General features: G+C 37.7%; 1 protein-coding gene across 1 annotated transcript in view; it reads right to left on the reverse strand.

Moving 5' to 3' along the window:
* Nucleotides 1-233: 233 nt before the first annotated feature.
* RASEF (RAS and EF-hand domain containing) overlaps nt 234-19,240 on the reverse strand; it is a 39,231-nt gene continuing 20,224 nt past the window's right edge. The window contains exons 6-17 of the mRNA XM_064140201.1: nt 18,864-18,979; nt 18,215-18,283; nt 17,223-17,307; nt 12,906-12,997; nt 11,253-11,484; nt 10,450-10,587; nt 10,217-10,364; nt 8,058-8,139; nt 6,721-6,835; nt 5,741-5,860; nt 4,696-4,772; nt 234-2,052 (exon numbers count right to left, since the gene is read on the reverse strand). Of these exons, the coding sequence (XP_063996271.1) occupies nt 1,944-2,052; nt 4,696-4,772; nt 5,741-5,860; nt 6,721-6,835; nt 8,058-8,139; nt 10,217-10,364; nt 10,450-10,587; nt 11,253-11,484; nt 12,906-12,997; nt 17,223-17,307; nt 18,215-18,283; nt 18,864-18,979 (1,383 nt within the window). The 3' untranslated portion in view covers nt 234-1,943. The remainder of the gene's footprint in view (nt 2,053-4,695; nt 4,773-5,740; nt 5,861-6,720; nt 6,836-8,057; nt 8,140-10,216; nt 10,365-10,449; nt 10,588-11,252; nt 11,485-12,905; nt 12,998-17,222; nt 17,308-18,214; nt 18,284-18,863; nt 18,980-19,240) is intronic.

Here is a 19,240-nt window from a genome sequence, read left to right on the forward strand (position 1 = left end):
CTGTCATCAATATGCTCAGGTAAGGATGATTCTTCTCCTCAGAGAAGTTAATTACAGCTGTAATTTTCTTGTTTAAATAATACAGACTTAATAGTAAACAAGACATATGTGACCAGGCATATTTCTAGCACACCTGCATCACCTTCATTCTCTGCCACCTGCTCAATAGTCTCAGGACTACAGTAAGGTGAGATGCTACAAGCCTGAAGTCTCCTGAATGGAATAACACAGTGTGTGAAGACTTCTTTATTACTTTAAAAAGGGATACCAAACATGTTTTCCCTTCTAGGGCTGAAGTACACAGTAAAATAAAAACATACTATTCCTTCTGGCATTGCCATTTCTCTGCCTTGTTATGAATAAACTTTCAGATAGCTACCTAAGGATTAGTTGCTCTGATCTACAGATTCAAAAGGATGCTTAAAAACATTGTCACATTTTTTTCCTCCTCTAAAACTGAACCATTCTCTTTCCATGAACTCGACATTTTCCAACAATGATAACAGCACAAGCTACAGAGTGTTCAAATAAAAGTCTGATAAAATGCAACAACAGCTGCTAGAAACACAGTTTTCCAATCAGTCCATAGAACTTTATTCATGGTTGGTTTACTTAGCTAGGATTTAGCCTGGAGATGTTTTATTAAGATACACAGAAAAGAATTAAATTGTTTGCTGGCTCCCAAGGAGCCCTATCCCTTTCCAATCAAAATTAGTGAAAGCTGACAAGAACTGGATGGTGGTTGTTAACTGCAGAAATACTTTTAATTTGTACTACATAACAGGACTTTGGGGAACTACTAGAAGTAATATCACCTCAGTTTTTAGAGATGATGACACCAAAAGCTACCACCAACTAATGAGTTTCTCAGAATTTTCCTAAAGTCAGGCAAATGAATTCTCATTAAGGTTAAGAGGTTGCTGCTTACTTCAGAACTTTAATGAACAGTTTATAGAGATGCTTGTGCATGTGCAGCAATTCTTTCACTTGAATGTTTAAAACTTCCAAAATGCATACAGAATACACATTAAACCAGACTACTCTCTACTACTACAAACTTTCAAGTACCATCTGAATGGAAGACATTCGAATAACAAGTGGAAAATTACAACCCATATCCCTCTGAAATACTAATAAAGATCTAGTCTAAACAAACAGGCAGGCACTGGCTCATTAATTCATCTCAGTAATCCTACACATCACGTGTACTATAGCTTCTCTGGAATTTTGAATGGTATCAGCTCATGCAATGTTCCTTTCCATGATAAGCTGCGTAGGATCAGATAAGAAATGTATTTTACTTCTGAATCAAACCCCAACTCCCAAAATTAAAAAAATGCAACTTGCCAACTTTTGCAAAATTATACCAGAACCCCATGAAGCTGCCACTGTCTTCTCCAAACAAGAAAACACTGTAATTCATGCCCTGAACCTAGGGTTTACCTAGATCTTGGCAACATTTTAACCATTTGGGGGTTTGGTAGGAAATGTTTCATCAATATATAACCTAAAGCCTTAAAAAAACTAGCTAAGCAGATGTGAGCAAAAAGATGAATCAAAGCTGTGATTTTTTTCTTCACCTATGAGTAGAACATGATATTATTATATTATATTCTGTATTTTAAGAAATATTGAGCCCATAAAGAAAAGTAGGTAAAAAAAAAAGATTAAATATATGATAATCATGCATGCGGTGACTACTGTAGGACTGATTCTGAGCTCACCTCATTGACTTACATTACTTAAGAAAAGTGAAAACAGAGCCTATCAGGCAAAGCAAGTGCACAAATACCAATGAGTAGGAAGTAGAGCCTGGATTTTTAACACAATGTGCAATTTCTAAATACACAAATTTATAAATCCCCAATAAAAAGAATAAATTATTGAAATCCTTCTTTAAAAAATAATTTTAAAATATTTAGGTCAGGAAAAGTATGTGATACTTAAACATTGCAACAGTTTTTCGTGAGTGCTGATTTTTTGACAGGTGTCCCAGCCAGGCTGGTTACTGATCTCCTATCATCTTGATTATCACTTCGTTTTCGCACTTCACTGTTAAAAAACAAACAAACAAAATGCATTCAATTAATGTATTAAACAAACAAAATGAACTCAACTAATGTACTTCTATTCATGTTTGCTGTTCTGTTTTTCCCAGTGTATCTTACAGACTTTACTATCATCTGTTCTGTGGTTAAAACTGCGGGGTCTAGTGCATAGAATCAACAGGTCTTCCAACTTTAATTTGGGAATCATATCAGTATGCTTATACAAACCACAGTCAGTTATAGGGACATGGTAATATCTGATAAGTTCCACCATGTTCTGTTTTCTCTCTCGTTTTGTTTTGATTATTTTCCTTTAGCATATTTGCCTCAATATATTATCACAGAAAGAGAATGTCTTCATAGTTGAAAGAAAAGAATTAAATAACTGCAATTTCAAGTACAGATTTCCCCTCAGAGAAAAACTACACATTGTTGGATGTTTCATTACAAATGCAATTTTAAAAGTTGATTATTGATCTGTATTCTTACTAAGGACTCCTAGAATGTCAAAATTTGGCTCTAAAATTTAATGCTTTGTATATATTAATATATATATATGTGCGTGTTCACAGATGTAGATGATATAGATATAAATGATACAGATACAAATGATATATAGATATGTAAAAACACAACAAAGTACCTCTTCATATTGGCAGAATAAATTTATGAAGTTCCGCTCAGAACAGTTACAGATGTAGATGCAGATATAGATACAGAGATGATAGATAGATAGAGATACAAAAGCTCCTCCTCATCTTAGTAGAATAAATTCATGAAGTTCCCTTCAGAACAGTTATAGATGTAGATATAGATAATATAGATTACAGAGATGACATAGATGATATCAGTAAAGATATACAGATACAGACACAGAGGACGAGGATACAAAAAAAACCACAACAAAGTTCCTCCTCATATTGGTAGAACAAATTCATGAAGTTCTTCTCAGAACAGTGCAACACAATGGCAATAAAATATTCACTTGGAATTTTTTATTCAAAACTTAAACATTACTTTCAAAGTCTCCAACTGCCAAAACCTTTTTTAATCCTTGAAACAGTTAAAGAGAGTGATCACGTTTAAACATTAATTTTCCACCAGTGATTAACGTCATATAACTGTGCTATGTATGTCCCCTAATTTCATAATCTACTGCTGCATTCACAGCCAGGTTCTTGGAAGTAAGTTGTTTAACAAATCAGTAATTAACTTCACTTTACTGCCAGATAAATTCCTGCATTCTTGTTGCATCTCTGATAATTGCATTTTCCTGGAAATGCAGATGCTGTTGAAAGTCTGATGTTGCAAAGCAACAACGCTCTTTAGAAAGCCAGTGTTTTGCATTCAAACCACATCAGTAATATTTTAACAATTAAAAAAAGAAACAAATGCTGACCAAATATCAAAAAGTTAGATTATTGCATTAGACTGATGCAAAAGTCACATGAATGTGATTTTATTAATTAAACTGGAAAACTAGAGCCTGAAGATTCATTACATACCGACAGCCTTTCAAATTTGCATTGTAGCCAAATGGTTTGGAAAGGTAGTAATGTTTGGCTCATACATTACCACAGAAATACCAGGCTGCTACATGGATGTAATCAGAACTTCCATCTTTTTCACAATTCAGAGAAAGGGACACCAAGAAACCATGTGGGACAGGAAGGGTCAGTAATAAAACAATATATATTAATATGAGTGAAAGAAGTAAAAATTAATTATACACAAAATTATATACATTTGGAAAAAAATAAATAACTAAGAACATAAATCCATGTATGTGCTAGTTTGAAGCAGGGTAGAATGTTTTGGTGAGAGAAACTAGATCATAGGCTGTGAAAGGATAACAATGGTGATGTCTGCTCCCCTCAGAGTCTTGTTGAAGAAGGAAAACATTAGATAACTCTGTCGCCATTTTGTGGCACTCTGCTTTGGGCTTCTGACTGAGCTGCAGCTCCCTAACCTCACCTGCCACTCACCTTTGCTTCTCAACCTCTTGGCTGAACCTCTATTCTTCCTTAGGGCTGGGGTAAGGTTGAGAGGGGCAGGGAGAAGGTGCAGGGGTGGTTGAGAGTCCCTCCTGGGGACTCAGGTTTCTGGGAGGGGAGTTGTGTTTCTGTATTACCTTTTACCTTGTATATTTCTGTATATAACTGTATATACTGTAAATATTTGCTTGTATATTGTGCTAGCTGTAAATAAATAGCTTCATTTATATTCCCAGAGCCGGCTGAGACTAGTCTGGGTGATTTCTAAAGTGTGTGGGGGGTGGGTAACACCCAAACCATCACAATGTATAATTAAAAAATGTAGTTCATTCACTGAGTAGGTTTTTTTAAATTGTAAGCTCCATAACTGAGATCTAATTGAAACAATAATTACTGAGACAGTTTTGTAACATTTGGAATTAAAAAAAAAAATGCTATCTGATTAATGTCAGAATAAATCTTATCTTGCACTTCTCTATAAAGATTTAATATGGTGATCTTTCTAAATTTTTGTTTATTTTGATGGTGGTACGACTTCAAAAGTACCTGTGTGCCTTTGTATGTATATACATGCATATATATGTATGTATATAACATTCTTGCTATAGAATATACTCAGATGTTTCTTCTAAAATAGAAACATGGCTACTTACCGAGCAAGATGAAGAACTGCTTCTACAATGTTAGATCCATCTTTAGCACTCGTTTCACAGAAAAGTGCGTTATAAGTCTGTGAGCAAAAATAAAATACTGACCTACTAATCTGAAATGGCTCCCATGTGAATATGCACATTCAAACACAAATGGTTCCCTCAATAGCACAAAGAAAGATAACACACATTTAAATGAACAGGATTTCTTCTGGTGCTCTCTATTCCCCAATACTCTCACTTTAGTACTGTTAAAAAAACAGGAATTGCTTTTTAATTGTATCTTGTTTATATTCAGAATATTCTTTATTAATAAACTGAATAAAAAGTATATCATAGGCTTAGTGGCCAAACTCAACCTTACTGTCCACGAGACTGCAAAACAGGAAGATATTTGCTAAGACAGGTTAGCAAAAGAAACTTGTTAGCTACTCATGCACTCACACAGCATCTTGTAGACTAGGGTAACCTGAAATACCGTTCCCTAAGTAACTGCCATGATACCTGCCCCACTATAAGCAATCATTTCTGCAAGCACTCCACTGCTCAAGACTCTAAACAGACTACATTGTTTCCTCCAAAACATGGGATACATACATCCGTTATACCCCATTTCAATACATGAAAACACCACTCTAACAGAAAGTTCCTTTTTTATTTCTGCATAAGTGACAGAAATACAAGGTAAGTCTCCTGAAGATTAAATACTCCACTCAAAAGATGGACAGACACAAGTCTGGCAAAAAAACTCATACACTCATTAGTGTGTTTGCACAGGCAATTTCTCTTTGGCATCAGAGAAAATTAGTACATCCACCTAATCTTGAAGAATGAGAAGAGTATCCTGGCCAATAACAAAGTTCATCTCAGTGAGCAAAAAGATGTGATTTAACCTGGAAATACATTCATGGCAAATACCCATAAATCTTAATTACTAGATCTGAACAAGTGACTAGGCAAAGACTTTTGCTTATTAGTTTCTCACATAGCTTTTTTGATTCAAGTTCTTAAGATCATTTCATACCAAAAAGGTAAATTTGGACCTTACCATAGCCAGCTTTTCTCCATAGATTATAGGCAGACATTTGTGCCCTTGTTCTGTAAAAGTCTGACGCAGATCTGCTTTGTTTCCCACCATCATAATTGGAATGTTCTCATAAGTTGCATCCTGTAAAGAAAATTCTATTTTCTTATTGCTAGAACAATCATAACAGAAAAAAAGTAACTATCATCACCATGTCGTAAGATTATCCTTCCTCCCTCCAAAAAAAAAAAAGAAAAAAAAAGTTTGCATATTATTAAAAAAAAAAAAGAACAGATTATGAAAGTTATGCTGATAACTTTTCATGAGGTAGTCCGTATTTAAGCAGCCAGATTAAACATCAGCCAGGAACGAGATTCTTCCATTCTCATAAGCCCTTTATGCTACCAAGGAATTTCATCTGTTAAGTTCATCTAATGGAAACAGTTATTGTTGCTATTGATGCTACACGACAAAATTACTAAGGGAAAAGTGACCAACTCCTCTACCATAATTAAAAGAAGCAGCTTTCAGAAGATGACTGAAGATTTTGCTTATCATTTTGCCTCCTATTAAATACATCCTGCACAGGAAAAATCTCCTTTAATTGAATGCAAATTTGTATTCAAATAAACGAACGAGAAGTAATCATAGAGAGAAATATTGAAAATTCTAATTGAATTATAAAAATCTAACACTGATCTCAAATGCAAAGGCTCCAGGGAATACTCAAGCCATCCACATGAGCGTATCTGAAACAGGGTCTGATTTTAATTTCCAAAGGAAGTTAATAGGAAGGGTGTGATTACACAATACTTTTTAATTAAAAAAAAAGGATGTATTAGCTTTAACCCTAAGTGAGCATTGTCAGGATACATTCAGGACTTTCACGTAGCTTTTACTTCTATAAGGGACTGCAGTCTGGCTAATTCCAACATAAATATTATCAACATTTTCTAACCAATATGGCTAACAATATAGTTAAACACAGTTTGTAAGGCTTTTACCTCAATCATATCCACCCATTCTCGCACATTAAGAAAGCTTTTCTCACATGTTATGTCATAGAGCAGTAAGACACCATCTGCTCTTCTGAAGTACGATTTAGCAATACTTCGGAACCTTTCAGAACAAAAAGGAAAAGCAGTTGCCACACTGTCAAAAAATAATTCAATTTATCACCATTAAGAACACAGTATTACTTTACTGCACTACTGACTAGGATTTTCTCTCTATTAGAAGATTAATTCCTCATAGCTTCTTTTGTAAGTAGTTCTTGAAAACTGCTGATGCAAGGCTACAAACACTCCACAAAGCAATCAACATTTTTTGCATCAAAACAAGCCACAATGCATCCACAAACAGTCTGCTTTGTACTTTCGATTTCATGGCAAGACTTTTTCACTTACATATAACAGAATACTTTGAGTGGGTTACTCTGCTAGAGCTGAAAAAATATCAAACCAATAAACTTATTTCAGAAATTAATTTATTAGTTACAGTCATCTTTGCCATGAACATAGCACAATCTACTTAACAACCAAGTATAGCAACTAGATAGTATATGAAAATATTCTTCACAAATTTATTATGTGGGAGGGGAATGATTTGGCCTCTGACTACCTACTTCACATAAATGACTCCTTCAGGCAAAACTAAATACATACATCCCAAAACAAATCTCAGTCAATGAACAGACTGAACTGACTTTCAAGGTGTGAAATTAACCTTTCAATAAGCCCCAAAAGCTGTCATTAAAGAAGTAACAGTTCTCAAGTAACTATGTCATAGATTTTTGAGGAAACACTACAGAATACTTTGTAGAACCTTAAATATGCTTTCAGTAATCTGTACAATTTTGCCATAAATATTTTTGAATTCTCTGGGGAAATGTTTTCATGCACTGAATCCAATGCAAATCAGGGTTAGGATTTTGAAGGAAAGTGAAGTAGAGGCAGGTGAAAAGAAAGGAATCTCTAAGATACAGTCCGCTCAAAAATACAGGTCTGCAAGGACAAAGAAAGATAAAGACTAAAAATATGAGAAACAGTGTGTATCTATTCCATCTCTTTGTACTGCAAGAGAGTGACATAAGAATGCACTTAATCAATGTTGTGGTGCTCCTCTCTAGAGAGACAAAACCTCACCTTCAAGTATTGCCAAACTTAACAAATATTTCACTCGTCCTACAATCTCAGCAGAGCAAAATCAAATGTGTTCATAGACATTACAAACAGCCATAGCAACTTACTATAGAATCATGTAATATTTAGTGGGTTTTTTTAACCCAGATCCTTATAGAAAGGACCAAGTTGAAATTATGCAAGCACAGAGAATCACTAACCTTTCCTGCCCAGCTGTGTCCCAAAGCTGTAACACTGTAGGCTCTCCATCAACAATCAGTCTTTTCATTTGAAAATCCACACCTGAAAAGAATAAAGTGAATAGTCTAACCAAAACCATCAATAATGTTAAAAAGCCCATAGAAAATAAATAGCTAAGTCATACATACAACAGTAATTTCAAAATTAATCTGTCTTAATAATGAGATTTTGGTCACTCACACAGCCTTCAACTACAATAGAACCTTGAACGGACACAACTTGTCTTTAGAAAAACATCCAAAGAAATATTTTACCCAACCATTTTTACAGAAGCATTGATACAAGTGACCAGTGTTATTCTGCTTTTTGAAAGAAAACAAAAAAAAGTTTTATAAACCAGACTTTATTTCAAATGCCAAGGAGGAATGAGATAAATAAGAAAAAAAAAATCCTACCTCAGAAGCAATAAATATGTAACTATGATTTGATTGAAAAATAAAAAAATCCATCTCTGGAATCAGCAAGTTTGTTACAGACAGCTATAATAATATACACACTAGTCAGAAATCCATCCAGCTACATTTAACCTGACACTTCAATAACACTTTGAGGGAATGGAAACCTAAAATGATATGAAAGACCTCAAAGTATAGTATGAAATACTAAGGAAGGAGAAGAGAGGTAATAAGACAAGAAAGTAATGAAACTGAAAAGGATTGTACACAGTAAGTTCGTCATACTGAAACTCCCATCTCACAGATTCACAGATTGCATTGGGTTGGAGGGACCCTCAAAGGTCATCTTGTCCAAGTCCCCTACTGTGAATAGGGACACCTCCAGTAGATTAGACTGCCCAAGGCCACACTGAATATGATCTTCACTGACTCCAGGGACAGGGCCTGAATCACATTCCTGGGCAGTCTGTTCCAGTATTTTACCACTCTTGTTGTAAAGAAGTTCCTCCTTATGTCCAATCTAAATCTACCCTGCTCCAGTTTAAAAACACTGCCCCTCGTCCTGTTGTTACTGTCTAAACAGTCCTCTCCTAGCCTTCCTGTAGGTCTCCTTCAGACATTGAAATGCTGCAATAATGTCTCCCCAGAGCATTCTCTTCTACAGGCTCAACAGCCCAAATTCTTTCAGCCCATCTTCACAGGAGAGGTGTTCCAGCCTCGTCTTGGTGGCCCTTCTCTGGACTGATCATCTTGGTGGCCTCCTCTGGACTTGCTCCATCAGATCCATCTCTCTCTTTTGTGTTGGGGGTGCCATAGCTGGATATAGTACTTCTCCACTAGAGCAGAGGAGAGTGGCAGAATCACCTCTCTAAACCTGGTGGCCACTTTTGATGAGGCCCAGGATGCAGCTGACCTTCTGGGATGCAAGTAAGAATTGTTGGCTGATGACCAGCTTCTCATTCAGCAGTAGCCCCAAGTTCTTTTCTGCAGGGCTTCTCTCAATTGCATCATGCCCCAGACCACATTAATACCAAAGGCTGGCCCAAACTAGTCATAGAATTTGCCACTTTGTCCTATTGAACTTAATTATCTCCTCAGCCCATCTCTCCAGCCTGTCTTGGTCCTTGTGACTGGCACTCCCTCCTTCAGCGTTATCAACTGCACCACTCAGCTTGGTGACCTGCAAGCTTGCCAAGGGTGCACTCAATCCCCCTGTATACATCATTGATGAAGATACTGAACAGCACTGCTACCAATACAGACCCTTGAGGGACACTACTTGTCACCTATCTCCATCTGGATATAGAACCACTGATTACTACCCTTTGTATGCAATCATCCAACCAACTCCTTATCCACTGAACATTTCACCCATCAAATCCATATCACTCCAGCATGGAAAGAAGGATGTTGGACTGGCTTTATAAAAGTTCAGCTAGATGGTATCTATTGGTCTTCCCTGATTTCTTTTCTGGTGCTTTGTGTTGTTCAGGAACAGGCTTTCTGCTTTGCAAGAAGAAAGTAAATTAGAGCAGTATTGTATTAGCCACTCAAAGTAGCAGTTAGGCATTCTGAGCTTCAGTACTCAATTATATTTCATATCCTAAGAAACTGTGTGTGTATATTCAGGAAAGCCTGCAAGCAATAATAGAGGTTAATCTTTTCAATCCTGCAGAAGAGCAATGAAATTCACTTTAGTACTTTGAGAAGAAGAACAACTATACCCAAGGTTGCACTGGTATTGCCTCGAAATTCATTCTTGCAAAGTCTCATAAGGAAACTGGATTTTCCCACTGCTGCATCTCCAGCAAGAACAATCTTGTAAGCCTTCTCTGAACTGGGATATTTTGGAGTACATCCCGTTGCATCTGACTGAAAATATAAAGAATCCCTGTATTTCAACTCGTATAAAAATATTTTCTATATTAAACATATTTTTCCCTATAAAACTGCTTACCTGAGGAGCAAGAGCAGATATGTATTTTCTTGTTGAAGCAACTGAGCTGCTTCGACTTACTGGTTGTGAGGACTTCCAGTCCAGTACTGCACTGCTGTTATCATGACTGTACGCTTCTTCATCCCTGATCTCTGGAACCTGAAAGTACGCACTAGCATGTTAACTCTAGCGGGAAAAGCTCAGCTAAGACTGACTAAAACAGTTGTTCTAACAGTTTGGATTAAACAGACTTTAATCCAAATAGAGATGTGCATTTCCAGTCAGTATATTATTGTATTATGCACATTTCCTATTTACTATAGTCTACATTTGGTCCATCAACATGTTCACTGTTTGGCATAAATGTTTTCAGTACTGTTTCCAGATCTAGCAAATTAATTTCCTTCAGATTAAAAAGACATTAAAATGAACACTTTATTTCATGACTCAATTTACAAAAATCAAGAATTTCCCCACAGGACATTAGTTTCGACTAACAGAAATGCATTCTACTTCTACAGTAGCTGTTTTTTAACCACTTGAAAATAAATCCTTGTCCAACTGCTCTTTAACAGCTTTAATAAACACTTGTACCTCAAAAATTATTATCTGAAAAGTCTAACAAAAAAATAGAAACAAATATTGTATTTTAAAGGGAAGTAACTGTTTAGTCATTCTCCCTGAAATTGTCACTAATCTTACTTAAATGCATATAGCCCAAACATTGGCCTAAGGGCAATTATCCACTTCACTTTAAAAACAGAAAACTAATTTTGTTTCCAACCTAAAGTTTTTCTCAGAGAAGGAGCAAGTCTGGCACTTACATCCGTATCAGAAGCATCACCACCAAAGCCTTCTTGCATACACTGTGATCTCTGAAAAATCCTTTGCCTGTATTCCACTTCTGAATCATATTCATTTGAATCCCTCAAGGTAGACAAACCACTGTCAAAACAGCTCTCAGGTAAGCTATCAACTTCATAGTTTATCCTTTGCATAGGATCACAAACAGCTAAAGAATCATAATCTTCATCCACACAAGAAGAATGCGATGATCTAACATGAAAACATTGGAGAAAGGAAAAAAATATTTCACAAATGTCTGTTTATTCTTATAAAGTGATTTTAAATAAATTACATACTACAAAGACATCAAAGACAGAAAATGATAGCTGATGGTTTAGCTAATTTTAGTACATTCTAGAACACATAAAATGGTCTTGAATATTGTATCTAATTTAAGAATAACTTTTATTCCTACCATATAAAATGTTGTGTAAAGTAGCTTCACTTCTCACTGTTGTGAAAATGCAAGGTTTGAACTACATAGCAGACACTAATAATATTCATCAAGAAGGACACCATTAAGCCTACTGACAGGTTTTAGTTACCCCTTCAAAAAATTGTGCAGTCTATTATGTAACTTAGTAGCAGATTCCTCTTAAAAACTGCACTGTCCCAATGAGATAAATTAGTTTTATTCGCATTGAGCAAAAGGAATCGGTTTGTGGCAAGTGCAACTTTACAGCCAGCAAGTGTATCTCACACAGAGAGAGCAGGACAGGAAAAACGGTACTGAATAAATAGGTATATTAATTGTGTGAAGCAGAACCAACTTGATCTCTGCCAAAGATACTAATCTCTTTGGCAAAATATAAAACATGGACTATTAAGAATTCTAGAAGAAAAGGCTCTAGAGCTTGATGTACATTGAAAGAAAAGTAACACAAAGCAATCTATAAATTGAGTAAGGACATGTATTTTTGCTGAAAGTTCCAAATGTTTGAGGGAAAGAAAAAAAAAAAAATCAGGGTCATAGTAGTAGTAATAATAATGTACAAGTGCAAACCCAGCATAGTCTACAACACCCAAAGTGGGATCCAGTGCCCACTGACTTCAGTGAGAGACTCATCAATGATCTGAAGAAACTGATCAATTAACTCTATCCAGTAAGTACAAAACCACAGCAGCTCTGATCATTTGATGGGTTTATTTAGATATCTTTCTGCCCTTTCTTGCTCTTATCCCATTAATACTTAACTACCCTTTTTTGTTCTTCTGAGGAACTAGGCTCACATACCCTTGGAAAAATTACTACATGGGAAAATCAGACATACAGTCTGAGAATACGATAACCAAAAATTTTTACTTCCCAATTATAATGAGTAAGTCAGGTAACAGAGGTCAGTGGTAGATTTTTGCAGTTTCTTGGGCGACAAGGAGGGAAGAGCGAGCATCCAGCAATGCCAGATCAAATGAGGCTGTCTGAGATCTCCATAATTTCATGTTTTGCACTGAAACAAGTTTTCCTGAGCTTTCTCAAGTCATTAAAAAGGGACTAACTTCAGTAAACTATGGTTGTTATATAATGCTTTCTGAATGAGACAGGACTACTCTGTTATTTGACAATATTTGCTCTTCAAAGACAAGTGCAACAGTAGTATTTTTTTAACTTAATAAAAGCAAACCTGGCTTACCTGTCATACCGTATGTTTAGAGGAGACTGCCCACCATTAGATTTAGGACTGCTCCTAGAAATTGTACTTCCTGGTGAGCTGTTTGCTAACCGCTGTAACAGACACAGAAAAAATGCATAGTAAGTTTGATGGACACATCTGACGTCTTGATGAAGTGTGCATCACCAAAATGACTGTCTTTTCATATACATTCGACTCCTCCTTTTTAATCAAACATCACATTTTATACAGAACTGGGTGTCAAAAGTCCCATTACACATATCACTTAGGCTGTACTGTTGCCTTAATGCTGAACCTGAACCTGCTAGCCACACTCAACTACAAAAGACATTAGAAATTCCAAGACAACGATTTCATTGACTGCCTGAAGACACTGAAATGCTACATTTTGAAAAGCAGTATTTACTAAAAGGACATGTTGACTGCTAAAGTGACTACTGGCTGAGCTAGTATGTCAGTAGAGGTACCTGTTGGCTCTTGAATGATACAGTGGACAGAAATTATCTCAACTGATAATACATGACAGCACTTCATATGTTCTTCTGTTTATTCTATGTTTATTCACCAGGGACAGTTTCTCTATCTTTTCTATAATCTGCCAGTTTTATGTTTCAGGCCACGGCACAACAAAATGACATCTTGTGTTGCAACTGCAGAAAACTTCTGGTGGCTTGTACCAGAAAAATGCATTCCCGTTCACTGGTATATTGTGCTGGAAATTTACAATGACACCTATTTACCTCCTTCCTGTCCATTATTCTCTCTGTAGGCCTATTATCCTGGTTACATCCTTCCAAGCAGTTAATTGCTTTCTTGATGATGTAACAGTTTGCCCTACCACTAGTTCACAGAATTACAGTACAGCTTGAGCTCCAAGAGACATCATATAGTTCAAATACACTTGCCATGGGCAGGAACACCTTGCACTAGACCAGACTGCTCAAAGCCTCATCTAGCCTGGTCTTAAACACTTTAGGCATCCACAACTTCTCTGGGCAACCTGCTCCAGTGTCTTACCACCCTCATTAGTAAAGAACTTCCTGATGTCCAATCTAAATCTCTCCTCCTCAAATTTAAAACCATTTAAACTTGACCTGCCACCACAAGCCCTTATAACAGCACCTCTCTAGCTTTACCATAGGCCCCCTTTCAGATACTGGAAGGCCACAATAAGGTCTCCCTAGAGCCTTCTCTTTTCCAGGCTAAACAGACCTAACTCCCTCAGCCTGTCCTCATAGGAGAGGTGTTCCAGCCCTCTGATTACCTTTGTGGCCTTCCTCTGGACCCTCTCCAACACACCAATCTCCTTCTTGTGTTGAGGGCTTCAAAACAGGACACAGTACTCCAGGTGGGGTTGCACAAAAGCAGTCCCCCTTGACCTGCTGGCCTCACCTCTTTTGATGCAGCCCAGGATACAGTTGGCTTTTTTGGGCTGCCAGCACACACTGCCAGTGCACGTCAAAGCACCTCATCAACCAGCATCCCCAAGTTTTTCTCTCTCTGCAGGGCTTTTTTTCAATCCACTTGCCAGCCTGTGTACATGCTTGGGATCACCCTGACTCAGGTGCAGGTGCTTAGAGTTTGCTTTGCTAAACTCCATGATGTTGACATAGGCCCATCTCTCCAGATTATCACAGTTCCTCTGGGTGGTATCCCTTTTCCTTCAGCATTTCAACCACACCACTCAGCATGGTGTCTCCATAAACCTGCTGAGGGTGCTCCTGATCCACTATCCACATTGTTGACAAAAATGTTAAACAGCAATGGTCCCAGTACTAGTCCCTTAAGGATTCCACTTGTTACAGGTCTCCATGACAGTGTGGAACACTTTGCACAGTTCCAGGAAGATGATGCTCTTTACTTACCCACTCAGGCTGTGACCCCATCACAAAAAGCCACCAAATCTGCTAAGCAGGATTTGCCCTAGGTGAAATCATATTGGTTGCCACCAGTCATCCTCCTTAGTTTCCATGTGCCCTAGCAGATATGTCAGGAGGACCTGTCAGTGCCTTGCCAGGCACTGAGGTAAGACTGACTAGCCTGTAGTTCCCTGGGTCTTCTTTATTTCCCTTTCTGAAAATAAGGCCCTCAAAAATAAGGGCCATTTTCCAGTCAGAGGGAACTTCACTAGATTGTCATGACTTTTCAGATACGATGGAAAGTGGCATTACAGCTTCATCTGCTAATCACTTCAGTACCCATAGATGAATCTCATCAGGTCCCCTGGACCTTGTGCTAGTTAGAAGCAAGCTGGAATGTTTTGGTAAAAGAACTAGATAATGGGCAGTGAAATGAAAAACAATTGTGTCTCTTCGCTCACAGTCACACTGAGAACTCTGGGAAGAAGAAGTAAAACACTCTCCATTTTGTTTTTCATTCTGCCTTTGCCTTCAGACCTAGTCACATCTCATTAACCTTGCTCCCACTGACCTTGCTCCCTAACCTCTTGGCTGCACCTCTCTTCTTCCTGAGAACTGGGGTAAGGTTGAGAGGGTAAGGGGAGGTGTTGGGGTGGTTTGAGAGCCCCTCCTGGGGACTCAGGTTTCCGGGAGGGGAGTTGTGCTTTTGTATTGTTTATCCTTTGTATATTTCTGTTTATAACTGTATATACTGTAAATAGCTGCTTGTATATTTGCTGCTGTAAAATAAATAGCTTCATTTATATTCCCAGAGGCCGTCTGAGTTAGCTGGGGCAAATACAAAGTGGGGGGGGGGCGGGTAAGAGCCTAAACCATCACAGACCTGTACACCTTCAAGTGCCTTAGACAGTCTCATGGCAGGTCTTCTTTTACAGTGAGTAGACCTTCATTCTCCCAGCCCCTGTCCTCGCAACTTGGATGACGTGCCTAAGAGCCCTCACCACTGAAATTCAAGGAAAAATGTCACTGAGTATTTCAGCCTTCCCCATATCCTCCTGTGATTAGGTCCCCCATTTCATTCCAGAGAGGAAGGATTTTTCCCTGTTCTTGATTTTGTCATTGATGTAAACTTTCCCTGTCACCCTTTATGTCCCTAGCCAGATTTAACTCAATCTTGGCCTTAGCTATCCTAACCTGATCCCTGGATGCTTGGGCAACTTGGTATTCCTCCTACATTACTTGTTTTCACCCTCTGTAGGCTTTCTTTATGCAGCTAACTCCCAGGAGTTCCTTGTTTATCCATGCAGGCCTACTGGCATTCTTGCTCACCTTCATCTTTGTCTCAATGCATTGCTCCTGGGATCAGGGGTGGAAATCCTTGAATACTAAGCAGATTTCTCGGGCCACTCTTCCCTTCAGGACTTTATCCCAGGGTACTCTACCAAGAAGGTTCTTCAGGATTCTGGGCTAGTGAGCTTGATCTGCACCCTAAGAATCATAATTTCAACCATTTCACTTCAGTCAAGGATGTCCTTGAGCTCCACATTGTGGATCTCACTCTTCACTGGTGAGAGCAAGCACATCACCTTTTCTTGTCAGCTCCTCTACCACTTGGAGAAGGAAATTATTATCAATACATTCCAGGAACCTTCTGGACCATTCATGCTTTGCCATGCTGTCCCTCCAACCAGATATCAGGGTGGTTGAAGTGCCTCATGAGGACCAGGGTTTGTGAACACAAATCTGCTTCTATCTGTTTACAGAGGGCCTCATCCACTTGGTCTTCATGATCAGGTGGTCTGTAGAAGACCCCCACTATGGTAACACATGCCTCTTCTTTCTCTTTAATTCTGATTCATAATCTCTCAGACTGTTCTGGAGTTTAACAGATTTCCCCATACTGCAAAATGGCTGTGTAAAGTAAATTTTTGTAACTCTGAAACCTTCTTTCCCCATTTTGGAGGATGCCAGGTTACATCTATTACAAAAGATCCCTGTACTATTCTGATTGTCCAAAAGAGTCTATCTGAAGTCACAATTATCAGTACTCCTTCCTGTTATTTTTCTCAGCAGCTTGCCTTTACAGAAGTTCAAATTCAGGTTCTCTAAAAAGAAAACATGCTTTCTGAAAGAGCATGTTTTCAGTGGTAGAGCACTCCTGTACACACAATGCAAATGTACTTTGTTAAGTGCAAGAGAAACTGATGACCTATTCACTTCATCAAATACATGTAGCTATAGTGTATAAACAAAAAAACCCACTACTTTCCAAAGCACCTCAGAAAGTATCTGTGTTTTAACAAACCTCCTTTACACAAAATATAAGTAAAACCAAACTTCAGCTATGCAAGTGAAGCCACTGAATACAGCTCCAGAGTACCCACCGAAGTACAAATTTGCATTTGGTGTGTTAATCCTGAAATCTTCTAGTACAGCATAATCAACTTATAATACATACCAGTGATCTATTGCACTTGCTGAAACTGTTTTCAAGTGCACTTCTTAAACCATCGTTGCTGTCATGTAGCTTTCTATTAGCTGACCTAAGAAGGAAACAGTTTAACTTTCAGAAGCAGGCAAAGAAAACATTAAAAAATTGTGTAACTTATAATGAAAGAAAAAAAAATACCCTGTAAAACTACATGTCAAACTCCCCCCCCTGCTTTTAATTTAGATAAACACTAAAGAATAATGCAGAACTAGAAATATGTTGTTGTATATTCAAGCAAATGATTGGACATGAAAAGAGCACTGTGGAGTTTAGCCTTTAGCAGCAGTCTAGGAAGCCCTGGTGTACTTCTGTAGCATAGTCTTCAGACAACTGAGACTGAATAGACTGAAAGAGCGGATGCGAAAAAGCAGCTATAAGGTAATAAATTGAGAATGGCCATTTCTGAAATACAAAGTGACTACCTTTTAAGTATTGGTGAGATAAGTCAAAGGACAGATGTGATTCAGGTGTTTGAAAAGAAAGAACACATTTAGAATAAAGAAAAATAAACTAAAAGTATTGAAAAGTTATTCACTGTGACTCTCCTTGAAAACAAAAAAATCTCTATGCACGTTGTATAACAGTGCACACATTTAGTGCTTTCTAGATAAGGACAGGCCAGAGACTTACTGGAGAACAGAAGTCAATAAAAAAAAGGAGTCAAGTAATAATTTTTGCAAAAGTGTAGATAGACTAAAATGCCATTCAGCTTATCATAAAGAAATGAAAGTTAGTTAGGCAAAGAAAAGGAATTAAAAACGAGGAACACAGTAGTTAGTGGCACAGCTCCTTCTCTGACAGTAAAGCACGATAGTTTCGGCCAGAATCGAGGCCATTTTGCTGGTTAGATTTGGTATTTTTTCTCAAATGCCATCTGAGTCTTTTGCACACAAAACCATATACCCATGAATATGTTGGGTTAAAGTTTGTAATAAAAACCTGAATTACTAAGAACTTACTGAAGTATTTCTATTTGTCTTTCCAGATTATCTCTCTCCTCGGTATACTCTCGTATCATTTCTAGGTCTCTGAAAAAAATACATTAAAACATTAAACATGAAGTTATACTTTGCAACATATTTTTTCATATTTTTTTATAACATACTTTTACACATTTTTTCACTTTTATAATATTGCTTTTGGCATAGGACAAAACAGTCAGCAAAGCTGGTGAAAGGCCTGGAACACAAACACTGTGAGGAGAGGCTGAGGGAGCTGGAGGTGTGCAGCCTGGAGAAGAGGAGGCTCAGAGGGGACCTCATTGCTGTCTACAACTACCCGAAGGGAGGCTGTAGCCAGATGGGAGTTGGTCTCTTCTCCCAGGCAACCAGCAACAGAACAAGAGGATGCAGCCTCAAGTTGTGCAGGGGGACGTATAGGCTGCATGTTAGGAGGAAGTTCTTTACAGAGTGATTTGCCATGGAATGGGCTGCTGAGGGAGGTGGTGGAATCACCATCCCTGGAGGTGTTCAAGAGAAGACTGAATGAGGCACTTAGTGCCATGGTCTGGTTGACTGGATAGGGCTGGGGCATAGGTTGAACTGGATGATCTTGGAGGTCTCTTCCAACCTGGTTGATTCTATGATTCTATGATTACAAGTACCTTACCTCTCATTGTTCAAAGTCTGATCTGCATACTCGCTTTTCAAGGTATCTAATTCACTCTGTAGAAAAGCTATATTCGTTTGTGCTTCTAAAAGATCTTTCTTAAGTTTCTGATTTTCCTTAGAAAAAAAGAAGAGGAAGATATTGTATGTTAGATGTCAGTGTCACCTACACAAAATACTATCATATTACAATAGCAAAATAAAAACCATCAAAATTAAATAAAAACTAAACACTAAAAAATCTCAATATAGAGGAGGAAATGAAAAAAAAATCAACAGTCAGCACGCAAGAACCACCACATTTTTATTTTTCCCTTTCAGTGACACAAGAATGGGATTACATCATCTCTAAGTGGGGGTTGGAACTAGATGATCTTT

This window comes from Pogoniulus pusillus, chromosome Z (assembly GCF_015220805.1).
Source record: "Pogoniulus pusillus isolate bPogPus1 chromosome Z, bPogPus1.pri, whole genome shotgun sequence".
NCBI classification, from domain to species: Eukaryota; Metazoa; Chordata; class Aves; order Piciformes; family Lybiidae; genus Pogoniulus; species Pogoniulus pusillus.